Raw genomic sequence first — 18,992 nt, forward strand, 5'->3', positions numbered from 1 at the left:
AAGGGGGGGGGAAGGGGAGAATAAAAGAAAATCTCTCATGAAGGAAACCTCAATATCTAATAAGAATCAGAACCGTGAGATAAGCTCTGGTCACACAAAGAAACAGGAATCTATCTTGGGGAACTGGAATAGAATTAAAGCCAACCTCTTGCCTTATAGGTGAAGATTTATCTTTATCGCCAAAGATAAATTTGTGTAAGATTTAATGCAGCTGACTTTTATCTCCAATTAACCACTAGAAAACTGGAAGTAGTGCTGTGGCTTAAGGGGTTGGGCAGTAGCCTTGAGATGAAGAGCTAAGGAACTCAGGCCCAGAGTTCAAGCCCCAGACAGACAAAGAAAAAGACAAAAAGACAAGAAAGGAGATGATTGTAAAGCAAGGAACAGCTGGTCTCACCTGTGAGACATCTTATGAAAAATGAAAATATTTGAAAGAGAAAAAGGCAATGACGCTAGATGTCTAAGAAAAGCCAAATAACCATGTCTCGGAACAGGGAGTATGGCACAAGTGTTAGAACATTCACCTAACAGCTTGAAGCCCAGTCCTGAGGGAAAAAAAAAAAGAAACAGCATACTTTTTTTGACTGATGATACAATATCAACAAAAGCATTGTACTCTGGCAACTATATTAGAACATAATTTTGTACTATCCAACATTTAAAATTAACATCAGTCTGCAGGGCACATGGTTGCTTTTCATAAAGTTCAAAATGAAAACTTTTTTGAAAAAAGAAAGAGGGCCGGGAGTTTGGCCTATTGTTAAGAGTGCTTGCCTAGCATGCATGAAGACCTGGGCCTGATTCCTCAGTACCATATACATAGATAAAGCCAGAAGTGGTGCTGTGGCTTAAGTAGTACAGCCCTCGCTTTGACAAAGTCCAAGGACTGTGCTCAGGCTCCATGTTCAAGCCCTAGAACTGAGGGGGGGGGGGGGAACCTACAAGAAAAATAAGAAAGGGGAGTGGAGAATGAACAAAAGAGAAGGGGGGAAGCTGTGGCTTGAGTGGTAGAGCACCAACCTTGAGCAAAAGAAGCTCATGAACTCCAACATAAAAGCTTCAGTTCAGTTCAACTGTGGTCTCTAAACACTATTTCCCACAAATAGATACCAAGGCTTCCTGAATAACTAACCGGCCAATTTCAACTCTGATGTATTAACATGTAACATGAGCCCAGAACATCTTTTTTCTTTGGTCGTGGGGCTTGAACTCCAGGCCTGGGCACTGTTCCTTCTCATCTCAAGGCTATTGCCCTTTGAGCTACAGCACCACTTTCAGTTTTCTGGTGGTTAACTGAAGATAAGTGTCTCATGGACTTCCATGCCAGGGCTGGCTTTGAACCACAATCCTCAGATCTCAGCCTCCTGAGTAGCTAGGCTTAGAGGGGTGAGTCACTGCACCTAGATATAAGCCTGGGAACATCTTTTTGTGCAGAAAGGAAAGAATATTCTAAGTAATAAAAGTCAAAAGAATCCAAGTACTTATTTCGCTTTTTTTTTTTTTTTTTGGTAGTCCTGTGGCTTGGACTCAGGGCCTGAGCACTGTCCTTAGACTTTCTCAAGGCTAGCACTCTACCACTTGACCCACAGTACCACTTTCAGCTTTTCTATGTTTATATGGTACTGAGGAATCAAACCTAAGTCTTCGTGTATTCTAGGCAAGCACTATACCACTAGGCCAAACTCCCAGCCCTGTTATTTCTTTCTTTTTGAGACTAATATAAATAAAATGGCTTTCTCAGTTTCTTCTTGGGATTGTTCACATGCATGCATGCATGCATTCAGGAAGGCAGGCAGATGCAGGCAAAGAGATTTTTTTTTTCTGGCTATTTTTTAATATAATTTTAATTAGTAAGGTTTGGTACAGAAGGGTTACCATTACATAAGTCATGTAATTGGGTACATTTCTTATTTGGACAATGTTACCTGTTTATTCCCCCCCTCACCCCCACCATTTCCCCCTCCTATCCCTGCCCACAAACTGAAGAGTTCATTTTCCACATAGTATATATTGAATATCATGACTGCATTTGTTTACCTTTCCTCCCTCTCCCTTTCTTCACTTCCTAAGTTCCCTATAGAAGGGGAAAAAAGGAAAAAAAGAAAAAAAGCCCCAAAGCAAAAACAAATGATACCACTTACTGCAACAACAACAAAAAACTCATGTCATTTCCTGGATTTCATTTTTACAAGTAGTATTTTATTATTATTTTTATAAGTGTTCAGATTTACTTAGGCCTTTGAGTTCCTCCCCTAAAGTTATCTTGCTTTCGTTTATTTATGTGTAAATGCCTAGAGTCCTATGTAAGTTATCATGTTCATTTCTATTTTAGAAGTAGCTTCCACATAAGAAAACATGTAGCACTTGTCTGAGCTTAGCTTACCTCACTTAATATTATTTGTTCTGGGTCTATCCATTTCCTTATAAATGATATAATCTTATTTTTCCTGATGGATGAATACAATTCCACTGTATGTATGTATCACATTTTTCCCAATCTTGGGACTTGAACCCAGGGCCTGGTCACCATCATTAAGTTTTTGTGTTCAAGCATAGCACTCTACCAACCACTTGAGCCACAACTCCACTACTGGCTTTTTGTGATTAATTGGAGATAAATTTCATGTACTTTCCTGTCTTGGCTGGCTTTAAAACTGCCAATCTACAGATCGCAGCATCCTGAGAAGCTGGAATTATAGGCATGAGCCAGTGCCTGATTTATACCACATTCTTTTGACCCCCTCACCTATTGTAGGGCATACCTTTGCTATTGTGAATAGTACAGCAAGTGCCAGAGGTAGCTCACTCCTATAATCCTATTAAGGAAGCTAAGATTTGAAAATTGAGGTTCAAAGCCAACCCAGCCAGGAAAAGTCTGTGCAGTGTCTTATCTCCAATTAATCACAATATGCCAGAAATGGGGCTGTGGCTCAAGTGGTAAAGCACTAGCATTGAGCAAGAGCACAGGGACAGCGCCCAGGCCCAGAGTTCAAGCCCTAGTAACAGCATGGGAAAAAAAAAAATAGTACATAGTACAGCAATGAACATGGTTGTGCAAGTATCAAGTTTCTTTACTATATCCAGACTTGTAATATTCTAGGTAGATGCCCAAGAATGATATGGCTGGGTCATATGGATGTTTTATGTTTAGTATTTTAAGGTACCTCCAAACTGCCATCCAAATGACTGTATTAGTTTACATTCCCAACAGTACAATAGGGTTTCTTTTTCCTGACATCCCCACCAGCATTTATTGTTCAAATTCTCAATGTGGCCTAATCTAACTGGAGTAAGATGGACCCTCAAGAGTTGTTTTGATTTCTTTTATTGCCTGGGATGTTTAGTAATTCTTCATATGCTTATCTGTCATTCTCACTACTTCTGAGAAGTCTGTCATTAGCTTCTTTGCTTCGTTTACTGATTGGCTCAATAGTTTGTGGGGATAAATTCTTGGGCTTCTTGTGAATTTTGGATATTAGACCTTAGTTGGATTTAATGCAAAGATCTTCTGCCAGTCTGTTGACTGCCTGTTTAGTTTAGTAACTGTGTCCTTTGCTATGCAAAACCTTTTTATTTTGACGTAGTCCCATTGTTAAGTCTCACCTACTTGCTGTGTCCCTGGGAAAGCAGATTTTTAGGTGTTTCCACACATAAGATCTTATTATCTGTAAAAATGGATACTTTTACTTCTTCCTTTCCAATTTGGATATATATTTTGCTTTTACTCTTTATTACCTGTTTTGACTAGAACTTCAATTACTACATGGAGTAAAAATGGCACAAAAGAGGCTAGGAGCATGGTCTAGTGCTAGAGTGCTTGCCTAGCATGCACAAAGTCCTGGGTTCAATTCCTTGGTACCACATACACAGAAAAAGCCAGAAATGGTACTGTGGCTCAAATGGTAGAGCTCTAGCCTTGAGAAATCCTAAGAACAGTGCTCAGACCCTGAGTTGAAACACCAGGACTGGCAAAAAAAAAAAAAAAAAAAAAAGGCAAAAGGCATTGACATGCTTTGCTTTGCCTTTTTTTTTTTTTTTTTTTTTTTTTTGGTGCTAGTACTAGGGCTTGATCTTGAGGTGTACTCTGGTTTACATTTTTCACTAAAGTTAGGCACTCTTCACTTAGGCCAGAGCCCATTTCTGACTCTTCACCAGTTAACTAAAGACTTTCACAGACTCTCCTGCTGGGGCTGGCTTCCAACCATGATCTTTTTATCTCCTGAGTACCTAGGATTACAGGCATGAGCCACTAGCACTCATTCCTGATCTAAAAGAAAAAGTTTTCAGCTGGGCACCAGTGGCACACACCTGTAATCCTAGCTACTCAGGAGGCTGAGATCTGAGAATCATAGTTTAAAGCCAACCTGGGTAGAAAAATCCGTGAGACTTTCATCTCCAACAAACTACTCAAAAAAGCCAAAAGCGGTTCTGTGGCTCAACTTGTAGTACCCCAGCCTTGAGCACAAAGAAGCTCAGGGACAGTGCCTAGGCCCTGAATTCAAGCCACAGTATGAGCAAAAATGGAAAAAAAGAAAAAGAAAAACAGACAGACAACAAAAGAACAAGTTTTCAGTCTTCCATTACTGAGCATGACATTAAGTACAATTTTTGTACATAACCACTGAGCACGACATTAGCTACAATTTTTTGTAGGTAACCTTGGCAAATTCTCTTCTATTCCAAATTTGTAAGACATATTGGAAGACAAGAAGAAAAATAAATATATATTATCCTTAACCTCACAGAATACAATATATATTACATCCTTCTATGTGGGAGGAAAAAGGTACTATCTTTAGTTAAAGATAAATAAAGTTTCTGTGCAGCTAGAAAAAGACAAAGAATGAATGGTATTAAAATAAAATTAGAAGTATTGTCTACGTAGAGGAAAGTTTGTGGGGGTATGGGCTGAGCAGATAACATTAAAACTGTTACTATTTCCCAATTGCTAAATACCAGACTATATAAACTGAAAAGCCAGGCTCTTACTAACTGGCAGAGCCATGTGAAAAAGCCTGACCAAATTGGTATAATTAAATTTAACACCATTCAATAATATTTTTGTTTCTCTTTTGGTTTTCAAAGTCAATTGCAGGGCTGGGAGGGTGGCCTAGTGGTAGAGTGCTTGCCTAGCATGCATGAAGCCCTGGGTTCAATTCCTCAGTACCACATATATAGAAAAAGCCTGAAGTGGTGCTATGGCTCAAGTGATAGGACACTAGCCTTGAGAAAGCCCAAGGGCAGTGTCCAGGCCCTGAGTTCAAACCCCAGGACTGGCACAAAAAAAAAGTCAATTGAATCAGGTGTGGTGGCTCATACCTGTAATCCTAGCTACTCAGGAGGCTGAGATCTGAGGATCAAGGCTCAAAGCCAGCTGGGGCACACAAGGATCAGAGACTCTTATCTCCAATTAACCTCTAGAAAATGGGAAGTGGGGCTTGGCTCAAGGGTAGGGCAGCAGCCTTGAACTGAAGAGCTCAGGGACAATGCCCAGGCCCAGGGATAGGATGCTAGCCTTGAGTTGAAGAGCTCAAGGATAGTGCCCAGGCCGAGTTCAAGCCCCATGATCCGTCAAAAAAAAAAGTCAATTACTGCACAGTTAGCTCATAGTAAAATAGGATTTTTATAAGATATATCATTCTTCAAAAAGAATATTGGGGCTGGGAGTTTGGCCTGGTGGTAAAATGCTTGCCTACCAGGCACAAAGACCCAGGTTCGATCCCTCACCATACATAGAAAATGCCGGAATTGGTACCATGGCTCAAGTGGTAGAACTCTAGCCTTGAGAAAGCCCAAGAACAGTTGCCCAGGCCCTGAGTTTAAGCCCAGAAACTGACAAAAAAAATTGTGTGTGTGTGTGTGCACGCACATGCATTGTGTGTTTACATTGCTCATCTAATATTAAACTCAAAAGTAGCCCAACACTGGTGGCTCATGCCTGTAATCCTATCTACTGAGTTCTGAGGATTGCAATTCAAAGCCAGCCAAAGCAGGAAAGTCCATGAGACCCTTATCTCCAATTAGCCACCAGAAAATCAGAAGTAACACTGTGGCTCAAAGTGATAGAGTGCCAACCTTGAGCAGAAAACCTTAGAAACATCACCCAGAATCTGAGTTCAAGCCCTAAGACCAACAAAAAAGAAAGAAAGAAAAGAAAAGAAAAGAAAAAAAAAAAAAAAATAAAACACTCGGGCCAGGAGTTTGGCCTAGTGGTTAAAGTGCTTGCCTAGCATGCATGAAGACCCAGGTTCGATTCCTCGGTACCACATACATAGAAAAAAAAGCCGGAAGTGGTGCTGAGACTCAAGTGGTAGAGCTCTAGCCTTGAGAAAGTCCAAGGACAGTGCTCAGGCCCTGAGCTCAAGCCCAGGACTGGCAAAAAAAAAAAAAAAAAAAAAACACTCAAAATGCTTTCTAGCCACTTTCTAGCCAGGCACAGGGGCTCACCTCTGTGATCCTAGCTACTCAGGAGGCTGAGATCTGAGGATCAAGGTTCAAAGCCATCCCAGGCACTAAAGAATGTGAAGCTCTTATCTCCAATTAATAACTAAAAAACGGGAAGTGGGCCCAGACCCAAAGTTCAAGCCCCATGATTCATACACATACACATACATACACACACACACACACACACACACACACACACACACACACACACACACACACAGCTTTCTAAATGCCCATAGAAAAAGATTTCTGTGATGGAATGTAGCTAAGAGGTTGAGTGCTTGCTTAGCATACCTGAGATCACAGGTCCTATCCTTATCAGAGAAAGAGGAAGGAAGCAGAGAGGGAGAGAAAAAGAATGAAAGGTGTTACACTGGAGTGCATGTACCGAGAAGACACTGTTCTATACTGATTAATGCAATATACTTCCATCATACTCATCCTCTTTCATCTACCTTGTTAGCCAAGCCCCTCCAGAAAGCACCCCTCACAGTGCCTGTTTCTCTTTCCATGCCCTTCAGTCCCTATTGGTCAACAACTCTCATTAAAAAAAATTCTTTCTGCTATTTTCACACATATTTATAATTACAATATATTTCAAAATTCTTCAATTCTATCTTTCATTTCCCTTTCCCCAGTCCTTCTCCTCCTAAGTAACACCTTCATGAGGCTCATGTTCCTGTTTATCTACACAAAGACATACAGGAGAGAACATTGTAATAATTATGGTGTGGAAGATTGAGAGAAGCCCCACAAAATTACAAACTATGTAATCTGCTACCCAAGCCATAGTTTAGTTTACCTACTGTTAACAGATAAACCTTTCTTGCTTTAAAAAAAAAAAAAAATCAGGGGCCGGGAGTTCGGCCTAGTGGTAGAGTACTTGCCTAGCATGCACGAAGACCCAGGTTCAATTCCTCTGTACCACATACATAGAAAAAAAGCTGGAAATGGTGCTGGGGCTCAAGTGGTAGAGCTCTAGCCTTGAGAAAGTCCAAGGACAGTGCTCAGGCCCTGAGCTCAAGCCCAGGACTGGCAAAACAAATTTAAAAATCAATAAAAGCTATTTCAATTCCCATTATTTGGAGTTCATAAGGGCTGGAGGTGTAAACAGCAAGATGGATTGGCACCAGTGGCTCACACCTGTTATCTTAGTTATTTAGGAGGCTGTGATCTGAGGATCACCATTCAAAGGCTGCCAAGGCTGGAAAGTCCATGAGACTCGTATTTCCAATTAACCGCCAAAAAAGCTCGAAGTGTAACTGAAGCTCAACTGGCAGAGCACTAGCCTTGGAGCTCAGGAACAGTGCCCAAGCCCTGAGTTCACATCTCAGGACTGACAATTAATGGTAATAATAGTAGTAGTAGTAACATTTCACTTATGAAACTGTATCTGCTCTGTAAATCACCTTGATTAAAAAAAAAAAAAAAAAAAAAAGAGGGGCGGGGAGTTTGGCCTAGTGGTAGAGTGCTTGCCTAGCATGCACGAAGACCCGGGTTCGATTCCTCGGCACCACATACATAGAAAAAAGCTGGAACTGGTGCTGAGGCTCAAGTGGTAGAGCTCTAGCCTTGAGAAAGTCCAAGGACAGTGCTCAGCCCTGAGCTCAAGCCCAGGACTGGCCAAAAAAAAAAAAAAAAAACAAAAGAGGGGCCGAGAGTTTGGCCTAATGTTAAGAGTGTTTGCCTCACGGGGCCGGGAGTTTGGCCTAGTGGTTAAAGTGCTTGCCTAGCATGCATGAAGACCCGGGTTCGATTCCTCGGTACCACATACATAGAAAAAAAGCCAGAAGTGGTGCTGAAGCTCAAGTGGTAGAGCTCTAGCCTTGAGAAAGTCCAAGGACAGTGCTCAGGCCCTGAGCTCAAGCCCAGGACTGGCAAAAAAAAAAAAAAAAAAGTGTTTGCCTCACATGCACAAAAACCGGATTAGATTCCTTGGCACCACGTATACATAAAAAAAGTCAGAAATGGTGCTGTGGCTCCAGTGGTAGAGCTCTAGCCTTGAGAACGTCCAACAGAAGTGGAACTGAGGCTCAAATAAACAGGAAGTGGCACTGTGGCTCAAATTGGTAGAGCACTAGCTTTAAGCAAAAAGAGCTGAGGGACAGCACCTAAGCTCTGAGTTCAAATCCCACAACTGACCAAAACTAACATAAAAACGTTTTTGGTGGTGGTCATGGGGCTCGAACTCTGGGCCTGGGTGCTGTCCCTGAGCTCTTCAGCTCAAGGCTAGTGCTCTAGCACTTGAGTCACAGTGCCACTTCCTAACAAAAAAAAATGTGGAGGGGGGGAGGCAGTCCTGAGGCTTGAACTCAGGGCCTGAGCACTGTCCTTGGGCTTTCTCAAGGCTAGAGCTCTACCACTTGAGCCTCAGCACTTCTTCTGGCTTTTTTTCTATATATGTGGTACCAAGGAATGGAACCTGGGTCTTTGTGAATGCTATGCAAGCATTCTACCACTAGGCCAAACTTCCGGCCCTAATTTTTTTAAAATAAGTTCTACTCTAATTTCAGCAGAAACACCAGCAAAGTATAATCCTAAAAGACCATAAATATAATTGCACAAGGGCCCGCAATAAATACTTATGATGTAGAGGTCAAGAGCAATAACATCACAAATAACATGTCATCAATATAATTTCACATTAAATAGCCTGAATGTGCTATCCAGGTCTATGTAACAGCTTAACTGTTTCAAAGCACCAATTACTCAAAAATAATACAATATAAGCCAAATGCCAGTGGCTCACACCTGTAATCCTAGCTACTCAGGAGGCTGAGATTTGAGGTTCAAAGCCAGCACTAAAGTCCATGAGACTCTTATCTCCAATTAACCACCAGAAAACCGGAAATGTCACTGTGGCTAATAAAGGGGTAGGGCGGTAGCCTTGAGCTGATAAGATCAGGAACCGTACCCAGGCCCAGAGTTCAAGCCCCATGACAGACAAAAAAGATAATACTAGGGCCAGGAGTTTGACCTAGTGGTAGAGTGCTTGCCTAGTATGCATGAAGACCCAGGTTTGATTCCCTGGTACCACGCACATAGAAAAAGCCGGAAGTGGTGCAATGGCTCAAGTGGTGGAGCTAGCCTTGAGAAAGTCCAAGAACAGTGCTCAGGCCCTGAGTTCATGCCCCAGGACTGGCAAAAAAATAAAGAAAAGAAAGAAAAAAGAAAAGAATAAGACCACATTAATTTAAGAATATAAGTATGTAACTCACATGGAGCTTGGCAAACACAAACACAAACAAACAAACACACACACACACACACACACACACACACACACACACACACACACACACATTAGGAGCTCTTACACCAGGTTAAAACAATTCTACTGAAGCCAGGTACCAGTAGCTCACACCTCCAACCTAGTTACTCAGGAGGCTAATCTGAGGATCACAGTTCAAAGCCAGCTTATACAGTGGAGAAAGTCCATGAGATCCTTATCTCCAATTAACCCAATCAACCACCAACAAGCCAAAAGTGGAGTAAAAGTAGTAGAGCACCAGCTTTTTGTTTTTTCTGTCCCAGACCAAGACTCAAACTCCATGTGACACCTTCACTCATTGGCTGGCATTCTACCACTGAGCCATGCCTCCAATCTCAGCCTTGGGCAAAAAAGCTAATCAAGAGTGCCAGGCCCTGAGTTCAAACCACTGGCACCAAAAAAAAAAAAAAAAAAAAAATCAATCCTACTTAACCTTCTAATCAAGTAGCAACAAGATGTATTCAATGTACATATGTAAAAATGGAAACAGATAACTTGAAGTGGTTGTGGGGTTGAGAGAGATGGCAAATAATGTAAAGGGTTGCATTAATCAAGATGCACTGTACTTAAACACTAGCACTCCTTTGTACAGTATTTAAAGAATTTTTTTAATTTCAAAGAAAAACTGAAGCCGTGGCAGGTGGCTCACACCTGTAATCCTAGCTACTCAGTAGGCTGAGATTTGAAGATCACAGTTGGAAGCCAACCTAGGCAAAAAAGTCCATGAGATGATGATGATGCTTTTTTTTTTTTTTTTTAGCCAGTTCTTGGCCTTGTCCCTATGCTTCCTTGTCTCAAGTCCAGCACTCTATTACTTGAGCCACAGTGCCACTTCTGGCTTTTTTTTCTTGTATGTGGTATTGAGAAATCAGAACTCAGGGCTTCATTCATGATAGAAGAGCACTCCACCTGAGCTGGGAGTTTGGCCTAGTGGTAGAGTGTTTGGATAGCGTGTGCGAAGACCCAGGTTTGATACCTCACTACCACATATATAGAAAAAGCCAGAAATGGAACTGTGGCTCTAGTGGTAGAGCTCTAGCCTTGCGAACAAAATCCAGGGACAGTGCTCAAGCACTGAATTTAAGACCCAGGACTGGAAAAGAAAGGAAAGAAAGAAAAGAAGGAAGGAAGGAAGGAAGGAAGGAAGGAAGGAAGGAAGGAAGGAAGGAAGACAGACACAAGAAGAAGAAGAAAAAGAAACAAACTCTACCACTTGGCCACATTTCCAGCCCAAGTCCCTGATATTCTTATTTCCAATTAATCACCTGAAAACCAGAAGTGGCAGCTGTAGCTTAAAGTAGTAAGCACTATTATCCTTGAGCAAAAGAACTCATGGACGGCACCCAGGTCCTGAGATCAAACCCAAGATCCAACCTAGCAAGACAGGCACTTCAGTTGGGACAAACCCAGATTCAAATCCCAGCTCAAATCTCTTCATTTCCAGTCAAATCCTAATTCTTAAACCAATCTATGCCTTCATTTCCTCATCAGCAAAAGTGATTCATAAGGTATTGTCCGCTATATGGTTAAATTCTTCACATGGAAGTGCCTCACAAAGTGTGACACACAGTAAGCACTAAAAATGCTGGCAATAATCTTTGAGCTTGTCAATTTATACTAAAACAAAGAGCATTCTTAGTAAAGACTAAGAAGCAATTCTTTCCCCAGGTAAGTCAACCCTGATACTTCCTCTCAGACCACTTCCAAAAAGAAGACTCCAGATAGGAAAACTCACTGCTTAATATCTGGGGGGGAGGGGGGGAAGGAATAATGTCTGATGGAAAAAAAAAAATTACTCAATCCATGGTATTGCTCCCCAACTAAAGAAAACCACTCGGAATTAAATACGAAAAGTTTCGTGACAAACTTTAAGAAGCATTCCAGCACTCCCAGGCAGGGCAGGCTGCCCCTGTGCACACCCCTGTCCGGTTAAATTGTGCCCTCCTCTTCTAGGCTCCTTACAGCAGGTAAAGAAGCCAGCCTGGAACAGGCCATGGGCCACTGCCTAACATCTTCCCCCTCTCGACTTTTTTAACCTCCCTCCCAGGTTAAAAAATAAATGAAGAGTCCCCCCTCCCCTTGGGTCTGGTAACAGTTCTGGGCTTGGGGGAGGGGGCGGGAGGCAGGAAAGCGAGCTCCCTCCAGAAGCCCCCTCCCAGGCTACCTCCTCAGGAAGCCCTCCACTCACACCTCCTCCTCCAGGACTCGTTCCCGCCACCACCCACCCCCTCCTGACCTCAACCCCGCTAAACTTCCAGAGACTCCGACGTGCTGGAGAGCAGAGTTGGGAACGTGACACCCTCGCGCCCCAGGCCGCTCACCCCACGCCAAAGCTCGCGGGCGCGGGGGAGGCAGCCCCTGCCCTCCCCCTCCCACCCCCCCCACAAATCTTTGTCCCACCTGCCCAGGGACAGGGCACGACCCGAGGTGGGCTTCGATCGGGCGCACCGCCCCCCCCCACACCCCTGCACTTGGAGGTCCGCCGCCGGCCGGGCTCCGCGCGGGCCGCGCCCCGCCCCCGCCGCCCCGCAGCCCGGCGCCCGCACGCCGCCGCCGCCGCCGCCCGACTTCGGCCTCACCTCACCTACCCTCTTTCGGGGGCCGGACTCCACCTCTCTCTCCGCCATGTTGGGCCCCGCTCGGCCCCGCCGCGGCCCCTCTCGGCCCCTCCCGGCCCCTCTCGGCCCCCGGCCCCCGCCCACACTGCAGACACGGCGGCCTCGCGGCGGCGGCGGCGGCGGCGGCGGCGGCGGCCGCGGCCCCTGAGCCCGGCCGGGCCTCGGCGCGGGAGTGACGAGGGGGGCGGATGCCGCACGCTGGCTGCGGCTCCCGGGGTCCCGCGGGCGTGCGCGTGGGCGGGAGGGCCTGCTCGGGAAAGGGTGGGGGGGGCCGGGACTCGGGGGGTTAATGGCCTCCAAGGGGCCCCGTGAGTAGGATTATTTTCTCTAAAAGAAATTCCTCCGCCTGTGGTTTCTTAAAGGGATCACCAAACCAGCCCCTTGCGCGCGCCCCTGGTGCGCAGGCGCACCACAGGCCCCGCCCTCTTTCCCACCAAGCCCCCGGCCGGAGCGTGCGCGGTGAGTGGCTTGGGGTAGGCCAAATCCTGAGAGTCCCTCTGCTGCCAGCAGCTGCTCCCACCACTCAACTATGGCCGCTCTCTTAAAGGGACCATGACTCCATGATGAAAGAAATGAGTAAAAAAAGACAATCTGGACAGTTGGTGAAATGTCAGTGAGGGGGTCTGCACCACCATCTTACACCTCACTGCCAAGACAACCTTTGAAAAGAAAATGGGGGTGAGCTGAAGTTTGCAGTGGACCTCTCTGTCCATGAAACCATCCCATCCAACATGGGAACAAGACAGCCATCTAGCTCATGGAAAACCAAATTGTCTGCCTGCCTTTCCACAGCCTAACGCAAGCGGTGTGAAGGACTGACTCCCATGGCCTTCCCTCAAAATCAGAGCCGTTGAAGACTGAACCAACCATGGAGATGGTTTCCTCAAGCGTAGTTTGCCATTGAAGCATCACAAAGGGGAATCTTAGGAGTCGTTCACAACATTGCTCTCCATGGTAAAACTGCAAGTCTGGCCACGGGAAGTAATCTGCCCTCGAGATACCCAGCGTCTGGCATAGAAGTACAATCAAGATTTTGAGTCACAATCCTCCAGGATTTTCAATGTACCAAGCTGTCGTCAAGGCAAGAGAGAACATTAAAAGTGAACGTGCTGTGCTATTCTCAAGTGCAATGACTGTGTGCAACTGTTCTGGGTTCTCATTGACCACCATCCATGGAGCTGGGGAAGCTGGCAGACCCTACTGTCTAAGCAAAAAAAAAACAAGAAAAAGACAAATCTATATCACCCTCAGATTCTATTCTTGGATTCCATATTGAGATGACTGAGGAGAATGAGAGCTTGACTCATCCCTCTTTATTCAGGTAGAGGAACATTTATAATAGTGACAGGAGCAAGAAATCCAATGAAGTTACCTCTTGAAGATCAGTCCTTCCCCATAATGTGGCAAAGTCAAATGGGATTGGGCAACTCCTAAAGTCACAAGATACTGAGATGTAACTTCTCCTATGTGCCACTTGGTAACATTCTGAGCCTGAGAACTTTGTTCATCTGTGATGTTTCACTGACCACTAACATTGCTAGACGTTTCTGTGCTTGTTTACTTTAATAAAACCTGACAGCTTAAAGTGGAGCTGCTAAATTTAAATTGAAAATGAGGAACTACCAAGCTTCTTCATTCAACCCCAGTCTAGTTTATCTTCTTCTTTCATATGCATGCCTACCAATAAAACATGTTGGGCTTCTCAGAAAACAGTTAATGCCATTAATGTAGTCCAATTACACTTCTTTTATATGATGCTGGATATCAAACTCAAGGCCTCACTCATATTAGGAAAGCACCCTACCACTAAGTGCTTACCACACTCCTACTCACATTTCCAGATAGATAGAGCCAAACACCAGTGGCTCATTCCTATAACTCTAGCTACTCCAGAGGATGAGATCTGAAGACTGCAGTTGAAAGCCAACCTTAGCAGAAAAGCTCATGAGACTCTTAAATGGGAGCAAAAAAGGCTAGATGTGAAGTTGTAGAGCACTAGCCTTGAGCAAAAAAGCCCAGTGCCAAACCCCAGGACCAGCACACATACATACAACATATATACAACAAGATGAACCACAGGCCTAGAGATTTTTTTTTTCTAGTGCTGGGGACTGAACTCAGGACCTGAGCACTGTCCCTGTGATTTCCTTACCACTTAGCCACAGCACCACTTGCAGCTTTTCTATGTATGTGGTAACAAGGAATCAAACCTATGTGCTCGTGCACGCTAGACAAGCACTATACCACAAGGCAAAACTCCAGGCCCCAGGCCCGGAGATTTTCTTGAAATTACACAAAGGATTAGTAACAACATCAGCCTGGATTAGGCATCTTGAGCTTCGGACCAGGGCTGTCTATATCAGATATTTTGTCATTTGCGGGGCTTGAACTAGGGCTGGGTGCTCTCCCTGATCCTCTTGGTGTTCAAGGCTAGCACTCTACTACTTGAATCATAACACCACTTCCAGGTTTTGAGTGGTTAATTGGAGTCTCATAGGGATTTTTCTGCCCTGGCTGGCTTCAAACTGTGATCCTCAAATCTCAGCCTCCTGAGCAGCGAAGATTACAGGCATGAGCCACAGGCCCCTGGCTACAACAGACTTTTAAAAGATGTGTTAGTAGAGATTGCCTTTTTGAATACCTGTTTGTTAAACGTGTCATTTGAAATATGTTGTAAAAAAATGTGTTAGGATTGTGTTGGATCTTACATGCGAGATAATATTCAAGCATGCAGAAATATTCAGTGCAATTAATCCTTCATATGGAGGAAACAGAAAGAAAAACTTACCAAGCATTACAAAGTTAATCATAATTTTGCCCCAAGGGGTTCATAGAGATCAGTGATTCATTTGAGGTCATTAAACAGAGAGGCCAAATCAGAATTTAAAGACAGAATTTTCCTGGGTTATTTGAATATCATAAATTAGAGGCTGGTTGCAAACTGGTGGACTTGTGGCCCCGTCTGCCCTATAGATATATATATATATTAGGATTGTACTGAGTATAGCTATGTGATCGTGGTCAAATTCCTTGCCTTGTGACTCAGTTTCCAAATCAGAAAGTGAGTTAATGGGAGAATTAAATTAGTTAACATATGTAAATCCCCAAGAATGACTTTGGTTATGAGCACCACGAGTATTGTCATTTTATCTCTTTGTGATTTTTAGGTTGAATGCCAAGATTTTAAATGGGAGAACTCATCTATAATTTTATTTTTCTGACATAAATAAAATTGAGCTACATTTGGGGTCAATAATTTTGCAAATATGATTTTAACTGTCTTAAATCATGCTCCATTATTGACCCTTGTCTTAAGTACTCCCTTGAAATGTATTATTCTAATCAGGAGAGGATAGGGAATGGACACAGAGAGGAGGGCGTGTATATTAAATTTTCTAAATTTCCTTGATTCTACTTAACCTGTGAAATGCAGCACACAATAGAATCTCACAGAGTTCTCCCACACATCAGAGGACATGCATCTTCCATCAGGACAGCTAAGCCAGGAGTCTGTGACACGGAGCAAGTAAAGCAAAGCTGACTCATAACTAGAAGTAGGAGGAACAAGATAGAAAGAGGCCAGGGCCTAGTTTAGTTGAGAGACATGTAACTCTCAATAGAAATAATAATTCTTGCTTTCCTCCTGTTCAGGATCTTGATAATAATAATTTGCCACAACAACCAGCAGCCAGCCAGCCACATCTGATTGAAAGTGATGGCATAATATAGATGAACAAAGAGAAAAGGCCTGCATTTAGCATCTCCAGAATTACCTGGGAATAATTCCAGACTTTATGCATCTTGTAGCTTATCTGGTGGGATCAGAGGGAGATTATTTTTCCCAGTCCTGGGGCCTGAACACTGTCCTTGGGCTTTTTTTTCCTCAAAGTTAGTGGTCTGCCACTTGAGCCACAGCACCTCTTCCAGCTTTTTTCTATGTATGTGGTACCAAGGAATCTAACCCAGGTCCTCATGCATGCTAGGCAAGCACTCTACCACTATGCCTAACTCCCAGCCACTCAGGGAAAGATTTTTAAGGAAAAAGAACAAGGGATTGTATAAACAAAATTAGATACAAGAGATCTTGGAAAGAGCACCGCAAACAGAAGCCCTTAGCTCCTGTGTGATTCATAATGCCTCCAGAACAAGGGATGTAGCCAAGAATACTGGCTGGCAAGTGAGGGTAAAAGTAGCTTTAAAAAATCCTAATAGTCAGACCTCAGAATGAACTTTGGTTGGCCTCCAGGCCCAGAGCAAGCTTAGAGAGACCAGTCTAGGAGATAGGCCATGTCCTCGGAGTAGAAAGGGAAAAGCAGGTTGCTGAGCATTCTCAGAAGAAAGGGAATATACAGGATGCCAAATAGATTCAAGGTCTCCAGCGTTACCAACTGTAATGCTTCCTTACACTAGACACCATCTTAGGGACACACAAAGAGGTATAGAGTAGTTATACAAAAGACTCAGTGTTTCTTTCCCAAAGGGGTTATTACCTAAAAGAATCCTAAGGATTCATTCAATTGAAATGAGTCTTAGTCCAAACTGAACAAGTACACAGAGGAGACAAACTAGGAGGATATTAAGAAAAATGTAAAACAGAATTGTGATATGCACGAATACCAGAGTCAAGCTATCATAAAAGATAGCAAATGTCTGGGGCAGAAAGGTTCTAAGCACAGGAAGCAACAAAGAAACAATCCCTAGGCAAGAGCAAACTTGTAGTCCTCAAGAAGAGAAGGGTAGGGCCAAGAATTTGCCCTAGTAGTAAAAGTGCTTGCTTAGCATGCATGAAGACCTGAGTTCGAGTCCTTGGTACCACATACATAGAAAAAAGCCCAAAGTGGTGCTATGGCTCAGGTGGTAGAGCCTTAGCCTTGAAAAAGCCCAAGGACAGTCAGTGCTTGGGCCCTGAGTTCAAGACCCATGACTGGCAAAAAAAAAGAAGGGCCGGGAGTTTGGCCTAGTGGTAGAGTGCTTGCCTAGCATGCATGAAGACCCGGATTCGATTCCTTGGTACCACATACTTAGAAAAAGCCGGAAGTGGTGCTGAGGCTCAAGTGATGGAGCTTTAGCCTTGAGAAAAATCCAAGGACAGTGCTCAGGCCTTGAGCTTAAGCCCAGGACTGGCAAAAAAAAAAAAAAAAGAAGAAGAAGAAGAAGAGTAAGAAGGGGCTATAACTTACAGGAGAGCCCTTGTCCACTTATGTACAAGGCCTTGCGTTCAATCCCTAGCACTACAAAAAGTAAAATCAGCCAAGTACCAATGTTTCTAAAACAGAGTGAGAAGAAGATGAAGTTCAAGAACAACAAAGACAAATGAAAAGCCAACAGGCTCTGGTAAGCACTTGTGAGGTTAGGGCTTTTTCCCTTTTGTATTTGATGGAAAGCAACTGGAGATTTGGAGGATAGAGCAATATGAACTCTCTCTAAATAGCAAGTGCAGGATGCTCTAATAAGGAGCAAGGGTAAAATGAAGAGGTTTTATGGCAGTCCAGGTGAACTGTAACAATGACTAAAGCTAGGGCATTGGCAGAGGACATGATGAAAAATCTAGGTGAATATAGAATCTATGTTTTGAAGTTTTAACAAATAAAACTGTAAATAAATTGCAGGTTGGGAAGAGATAGAAAACAAAAAATGAAGGAGAGAGGCAGATAAAACTGTCTTCAGGATAATGATGAATGCTGTTAGCTATTGTCTGAAATGGAGAAGAATTGAGTAGATTTAAGGGAGTGGACAGAGTAAGAAGTAAGACTAATGACCGGGATATGTTAAATTTCACATACCTCTTAGACATCCAAGGGAAATGTCAAAGAGTTAGCTATACTATTTCAACACTCAGGAGAGATAACAGTGATAAAAATAAAAAAGGGTGTCTGGGAATGTGGCTTATTGGTAGAGTGCTTGCCTAGCATGCATGAAGCCCTGGATTTGATTCCTGGGTATCACATAAACAGAAAAAGCCAGAAGGGCTTGAACTCAGGGCCTAAGCTCTGAGCCTCTCAGTGCCCAAGTGCTCTGTCATTCAAACCACAGTGCCACTTTCAGTTTGTTTTTATATTTTATTTTATTTTATTATTATTTTTTAACTCTGGGCCTGAGTGCTGTCCCTGAGTGCTTCAGCTCAAGGCTAGCACTCTAATCTTTGAGCCACAATGCCACTTCTGGTTTTCTGGTGGTTAATTGGAGATGAGAATCTCACAAACTTTTGTGCCCAGACTGGCTTTGAACCGTGATCCTCAGATCTCAGTCTCCTAAATAGCTAGGGTTACAGGCATAAGCCACCAACACTGGATTAAACAATGTTTTAAGAAAGAGAATCATTCTGTTTGTCAGAAGTCACTGAGAGGACAAGTAAAATGAGGTCCAAGAATCACATAATAATCAAAAGCTCTTTGGAAAGCTATTTCAGTGGACTGAATGAAGAAATAGAGACAGAGAATGTGCACAGTTTTTTCAAGAAATTTTCCAATAAAAGAAAGAAAAGGAAGCAAGAAAGCAAGCCAGTCAGCCAGGAGGTGATGGCTCACACTTGTAATCCTAGCTACTCAAGAGGCTGAGATCTGAGGATCTCGGTTCAAAGCCAGCCTGGTCACTAAAGTCCATGAGACTCTTTTTTTTTTTTTTTTTTTTTTGCCAGTCCTGAGGCTTGAGCTCAG

The 18,992-nt window shown here is 43.4% G+C and overlaps 1 protein-coding gene across 3 annotated transcripts in view; it reads right to left on the reverse strand.

Moving 5' to 3' along the window:
• Nucleotides 1-12,629, reverse strand: part of Zmym4 (zinc finger MYM-type containing 4) — a 112,143-nt gene extending 99,514 nt beyond the window's left edge. The window contains exon 1 of one of the 3 annotated variants that reach the window (XM_090335257.1): nt 12,307-12,629. In XM_090335257.1, coding sequence (XP_090191383.1) covers nt 12,307-12,345 — 39 coding nt within the window. In that variant the 5' untranslated portion in view covers nt 12,346-12,629. The remainder of the gene's footprint in view (nt 1-12,306) is intronic. The other 2 variants (XM_090335256.1, XM_090335258.1) reach the window with 2 other exon arrangements.
• Between the last annotated feature and the right edge of the window lie 6,363 nt (nt 12,630-18,992).

This window comes from Megascapheus bottae, chromosome 6 (genome assembly GCF_031878675.1).
Source record: "Megascapheus bottae isolate mThoBot1 chromosome 6, mThoBot2.hap1, whole genome shotgun sequence".
NCBI classification, from domain to species: Eukaryota; Metazoa; Chordata; class Mammalia; order Rodentia; family Geomyidae; genus Megascapheus; species Megascapheus bottae.